General features: G+C 36.9%; 1 protein-coding gene across 2 annotated transcripts; it reads left to right on the forward strand.

Moving 5' to 3' along the window:
• Positions 1 to 129: 129 nt before the first annotated feature.
• Positions 130 to 5,678, forward strand: LOC101739837 (sodium-coupled monocarboxylate transporter 1). Of its 2 annotated transcripts, XM_004929811.5 has the most exons (13): positions 130 to 401; positions 473 to 632; positions 717 to 834; positions 927 to 994; positions 1,136 to 1,290; positions 1,368 to 1,508; positions 1,593 to 1,811; positions 1,883 to 2,010; positions 2,488 to 2,630; positions 3,011 to 3,192; positions 3,816 to 3,936; positions 4,977 to 5,120; positions 5,492 to 5,678. In XM_004929811.5, the coding sequence occupies exons 1-13, from the start codon at positions 220 to 222 to the stop codon at positions 5,543 to 5,545; spliced, it is 1,815 nt and encodes a 604-aa protein (XP_004929868.2). In that variant the 5' UTR covers positions 130 to 219; the 3' UTR covers positions 5,546 to 5,678. The 2 variants fall into 2 exon arrangements, with proteins under 2 accessions (XP_004929868.2, XP_062524923.1); XM_062668939.1 differs by lacking the exons at positions 3,816 to 3,936; positions 5,492 to 5,678.
• Positions 5,679 to 6,410: the final 732 nt, after the last annotated feature.

Consider the following 6,410-nt stretch of genomic DNA (forward strand, 5'->3'; position numbering starts at 1 on the left):
CTAGACTACCGACGACATGCGAATGACACCGGTAACTATTCAATTAGCAAGCCTCATCCCTCCAATGGATCTGGTCCGAGATCCCTCCAAGGATAAGAATAGCAACGATCCAGCTGCAAGTTCCGTTCGGTAAATGACTATTGTGTAGCGAGATGGAGTTTAAGTGCCACAGCGGACGGACGCGCGATCTCGTTCAGAGCTCATCACTCGAACTGCATCATGACGATAGTATACTTCGACTGGCTAGACTACGTAGTATTTGGCGCTATGTTGCTCTTATCGTCCTTAATCGGCGTGTACTTCGCGTTTTTCGCGAGTAAGAAGCAAAACACTACTTCCGAATATTTGATGGGCGGGAAGACAATGGGAATGTTTCCTATTTCAATGTCGCTTATAGCCAGGTACATGCTTTTAATTACGTTTTAATTGGATCTTCATTTTCCGTGTTGTTTTCATTTTGCACATTTTCTAGTTACATTTCGGGTATATCACTACTCGGCTTACCTGCTGAGATGTACACGTATGGTACACAATTGTGGACAATAGTTTTGTCCGAGTGGGCAGTATCGCTCACAATTGCAATAATTTACTTGCCAGTATTCTACAATTTACAAATCACATCAACCTATGAGGTAATTAATTATAAACGCTATTTCAACAACAAAATATAACTTAACTACTATTCAAAATATAACTATAAATATTCTCTCTTTCAGTATCTAAGACTAAGGTTCAATCAAAAGGTCCGCTTGTTAGGATCAGTCATTTTTATAATCAAAATGTTGCTTTATATACCAATTGTAATTTACGTTCCTGCTCTGGCGTTCAGTCAAGGTATTATTAAACATAATGGACCTGATTCATGATTTTCTCGTTACGACCAAATAATAACTTATTTGCTTGTTTGTTTCTTCCATTTGTTTCAGTAACCGGTGTAAACCTTCACTTGATAACACCAATTGTTTGCATTGTCTGTATATTTTACACAACTCTTGTAAGTTCTTATATTACTTATCTGAATGTATATAATATATTTTTTTATAAGTGATCAGTCATTTTGCACGGAAATGAAACATTTGCTCATAATTATTGAGGGCAATTTAGATTAACTAATAATCTTTAAGCACTTTCATAGGGTGGAATAAAGGCAGTTGTATGGACTGATACGCTACAAACGGTTCTGATGTATTTCGGAGTCGTTTTTGTCCTAGTTTATGGAACTTGGCGACTTGGAGGCATTGGAAATGTAATAGACCTGAACAAAAAAGGAGATCGTCTTGAGTTTTTTAAGTATGAAATAATAAAGTATTTACAGTGATAATACGTGTAATGTTTTTAATTGCATTGTAATAGTATTTCAATTTCAGCATGGACCTTGATCCTACTATTCGACATACATTTTGGTCGACAGTTTTTGGAAATTATTTTAGTTGGCTAGCATCCTGTTCTGTTAACCAAGCCATGGTGCAGAGATGTCTTGCATTGTCTTCTTTAAAAAGAGCCCGAATGTGAGTTGTCTGAATGATTATGCTCACGATTTCCATTGATCAAGCAATTTTTAATCATTTATGTGTTCTTTTATTCCTTAACAGAACCATATTTATTATGGCCGCTGGGATTTTCATCATAGTTTCGTTGTGTTGCTATACAGGATTAGTTATTTATGCAACTTTTTATAATTGCGATCCTCTAACTATTGGAGCTATAAGGAAAAGTGATCAGTTGTTACCATATTTTGTTATGACCATAACAGGATCGATTCCGGCCTTACCTGGTATATTCATGAGTGGAGTGTTCAGTGCCGCGTTAAGGTAAAATATATATCTCAAAAACACAATTGCTTAATAGCGATTTTTGTAATGAATATCGTTGATTTTTTTAGTTCTATGTCGACCGGCTTAAATTCAATGTGTGGAGTTATTTTCGAGGATCTAATAAGGCCAGCTTACAACAAGCCCATAACTGAGAAAAACGCCAGTTTTATCATGAAAATTATAGTCGTAGCAATTGGTAGGTACGTTTTTTTTTCTGCTTAGGATAGGCAGCTAAACTTTCGATCCAGCAAGAGCGGTAAACCAAGCCCATAGATAGACATCTCAATATGGCTGTAACTTACCTCACTTGCCAGACATGATATCAAACGTTGCATAACTACTTCCGTATCTTTCAAGCTGGAACGAATATCTGATTCGTGGCAGATATATTACTGCTCATTCTTCGGAGAATATGTTGTTCATATTTTACGACCGGAAATAGATAGGCTGATGCTATACAAAGCCAATACTTAACAGCGGTAGGCAGCGGCTTGGCTCTGCCCCCGGCATTAATGAAGCCCATGGGCGACGGTAACCACTCACCATCAAGTGGGCCGTATGCTCGTCTGCCTACGGGCAATAAAAAAAACAAGCCAACGAAAAGCAAACTAAAATTTGAAATTAATTAAACAGACGAGGATTACAATTATTTGACTGACTTTTTAATTTGTAGGGGCAACTTGCGTGGCATTGGTTTTTTTAGTAGAACACATGGGTGCACTTATTCAAGCAGGAAAAAGTTTGGCTGGTATAACGGCCGGTAGTCTTTTAGGTTTATTCTCGATGGGATTATTTTTACCATGGATTAATGCTACGGTAGGTATATGATTTTATGGGCCCATTATCTAGTAAGTTGTAATTAGTTTCTAAATTTACCAGCAAAAACCGTTCTCCTCTTCTGTATTAATCGCTAAATATCTGCAAAATACCCATTTATTACAACTAACTATTGGACGCAATCTGTCAGGCGTTGGTGAAGTCCCAATAAAAACGGGTAAAAGTTTTAACAGTTGTTGCCCTGTATGATCTAAGGACTCTTTGAAGAAACTTAACATCGCACGGACCATCTTATAGCTCCTATGATGTTGAGAAAATTTGTTTTTTTTTTAATTATTGCTTGTACATTTCTACTGTTTTATTGTTAAAATTAAAATTAGCGTTATTTACAAACAAATACATTTTTTTAAATATTTCAGGGTGCACTAGCAGGTGGTATATCATCTACATTGTTGGTTGGATGGATATCACTTGGTACTCAAGCTGCTATTATGCGGGGCGAGATAATTATTTTACCAAAAGCTGTGTCTGTCGATGGCTGCGAGGGTAACTTTACGGTACCAAAGGAACCTTCAATGTCAACTGAAACGGAATTTGACAGGTTGCTAGCACTCCTATGTTAGCACTTTACCATAGGGTTTGAATCTGTTCGCTACACGATCACAATAAATCCAAAGACATATATCACGCATTGTGACCCCAAATTAACCGCAAGACTCATGTAGTTTACAATTACTACTAATTTGGAAACAATCACTGTACATAACTTATCTTTAGCTTTATGTTAAGTTTTAACAAAAAATAAGGGTACTGTCAATTAGTACATGCAAATTGCGGGCTCCGAGTGAACAAACACTATTTTTCCCTATTTAATGCATGAAAATTTTCCATGGATCAATTTTTACTCTTTGTCAGTAAGCTGTTGAACAACTAATACATTATACTCGATAAAATAAGTAAGGGCCATCTTATTCTGTGCTCTTGTAACTACTCAATACTCTCCATTGCCTATTCTAATTTAAATACAGTTAGAATTTCTTTGTAAATATTTGTTTTTAAGTCTTTTCGAATTCTTTCAATATCCTCAATAGATATATCGGAATTTTTAGCAGATTTATTTAAAAAAAAAACCACTGTTACTGAACTTCTGCTCAAAAACTGACAGGTTTCCACTTACATTTGTCATTGTTCTATATCTAATAACAGAAGATTGCTTATAAACAGGTCAGGAACATTCTTCCCGTACAGACTGAGCTACTTGTATTACACATTCATCGGCATGATAGTTTGCGTGTTGGTTGGAGCTCTCGTCTCGTATTTTACACGGCTAAACGATCCCACAATGGTAAGATTGGGATTACTGTTTCCTTTTGAATAAATCATCGTTGGTTTTGAAGATTGAATCATGGGGCAGAGCGAGACCCGTTGTTGATTGACTATAATTCAATTCAGTGATTCACTCCTTACGTGGCCTATTTTATGTGTAATTGTGTCCTTGCGTGATAAGTTACGGCTTCGAGCCTGCAACCGGTAGTTTTCGAAGGATAATCTAATCTTAAAGGTGGAAGGGCGTATTACAGACCCACACCATTTTGCTTATTTTTGCTGCGTAGAAGTCAGTTCTGGTTTGAAGGATCGTACAGTACAATACAATTGAGATCTCGACCTCTTTTCTCAAGGTGGTATCATCTGCCAACGGCCGCTGAAGTTGTTTTCTGTTTTGTAGCATACAACATCCATTATGCTATGCAATTAGGACTAGGCTGCATTTCCCAAAGTGGGTTGCGATGTAAAGCGTTGTTTTTTTTTTAAATATCAACATAGCTCCTATGAGTTACGCGGCCATGTTATATTTTCTTCCACTCTTAACACAAAACATCTCAAATATACTAGCATTGGATTGCTTAGATGGGTGGACGAGCCCAAAGCCCACCTGATGTTAAGTGGTTACTGGAGCCCACAGACATCCACAACGTAAACGCGCCACCCACCTTGAGATACACGTTCCGAGGTCTCAGCATAGCTACAACGGCTACCCCACCCTTCGAACCGAAACGCATCACTGCTTCACGGCGGAAATAGGCGGAGTGGAGGCACCCACCCGTGCGGACCAAGAGGTCCTACCACCAGTGTTTACGCAAATTATAATTTTGCGGGTTTGATTTTTATTACACGATGTTATTCCTTCACGTACGTATTTCATTAGAAAAATTGGTACCCGCCTGCGGGATTCGAGCACCGGTGCATCGCTTCAACACGAATGCACCGGACGTTTTATCCTTTAGGCCACGACGAATTCAATTTAACCAATATTATATTATATTTAAATGTAGAAGATCCGTTATCGCTGTTAATATTCTGCAAGTGTATTATTATATTTGACAGATCCATCGTGACCTACTGACTCCAGTAATCCATCGTTGGCTTCCACCTCAAAGTGTCCATTGTCGCAGACCACGACTCACTCAACATGAGATTGAACTACACGCAAGAGAATTGGATGAACTGCGAGCTCATTCCCCTTATAATGTGCGTTTTTAATTCTTTCTAATGCACCAAAATCCATTTATAAATTGTAAATCAAAACGATATTGAATGTTTCCACTTTAAGCAAGTGTATCTTAATCTTACATTTTGCAATCTTAAATCACTACATCACTCTTAAATCACTAAATCACTACACAATCCCAAAAAAAGACATCTAAAAAATATAATATAATTTACTTAACTTTAGCCATAAAATGGAAGCCTGCCATCAGAGCAATTGCTTAGTTACTAAATTATGACGCTAAAATTAATACTAACATAATAATATGTATGCTCCTGAGTTTTTTTTATGTTTTATGTGTTATTGTTGATTTGTTTTACGACTTTTAACTTTTTTTTATGTTTTATTACAGAAATTTAACAGTAGCCCAGAGTTCTCGCCGAGGAGAAATAACAATAATTATTAGTAATAATTTTCAAATGAAACATACCTTAATCATATAATATAAAAATATAGAATATTTACGTATTATTTAACTATTATTATTTATGTACGCAATTTTTTTTTTTTTTTTCAAATAAATGTTCAAATCTAGAAAATGTTACTTTTATTTATTCTGAAGACTTAAATTTCAAATGTGAGTGATCTAAGATTTTTTGAGAAAATCCGTTCACTCACCACCGGAACATGCAAGCCGTCCCCACAATCTTTTTATTTACCTTGCATGCTATTTGGTGGTATGCGGCTACCACAGATCATTGCAATGCCAATTAGTTGCCTACCGAAAAGGACTATTTTTCGTTTGAGTAAGGACCCCTGCGATCATTTATACGTAGATCGTTTTTATTAGGTGATCCGAAAAGATGAACTTCATTTCACAGTACAATCTCATACTTAGTAATAGATTCAATAAAAATACCAGAATTGTAGTGGTCCCTCGTGATAATGTAAGGTACATAATTTAAGTAAAAAAAGACTTACGCTGTGTACCATCCAAAGCACAATCATACTTACAAATATTTTATGTAGTGTACTATAGGCGTTTTATCTTCTTAGATAAGGCTATGAGCACTATTGGTGCTATTGGTGGTAGGACCTCTTGGGAGTCCGCGCGGGTGGATACCACCACCCTGCCTATTTCTACCGTGAAGTAGTAATGCGTTTCGGTTTGAAGGGTGGGGCAGCCGTTGTAACTATACTTGAGGCCTTAGAACTTATATCTCAAGGTGGGTGGTGCATTTGCGTGATGTCTATAGGCTCCAGTAACCACTTTACACCAGGTGGGCTGTGAGCTCGTCCACACATATAAGCAAGAAATTAAAACAAAAAAA

Source organism: Bombyx mori, chromosome 1, assembly GCF_030269925.1.
Source record: "Bombyx mori chromosome 1, ASM3026992v2".
Lineage (NCBI taxonomy): Eukaryota > Metazoa > Arthropoda > Insecta > Lepidoptera > Bombycidae > Bombyx > Bombyx mori.

Bases quoted from the DNA above. Each gene is read 5' to 3' on its own strand.
- LOC101739837 (XM_004929811.5), top strand. From the start codon at position 220: ATGACGATAGTATACTTCGACTGGCTAGACTACGTAGTATTTGGCGCT. The intron at 402-472 runs GTACATGCTTTT...CACATTTTCTAG, and splicing joins TCAATGTCGCTTATAGCCAG to TTACATTTCGGGTATATCAC. The intron at 835-926 runs GTATTATTAAAC...CATTTGTTTCAG, and splicing joins TGCTCTGGCGTTCAGTCAAG to TAACCGGTGTAAACCTTCAC.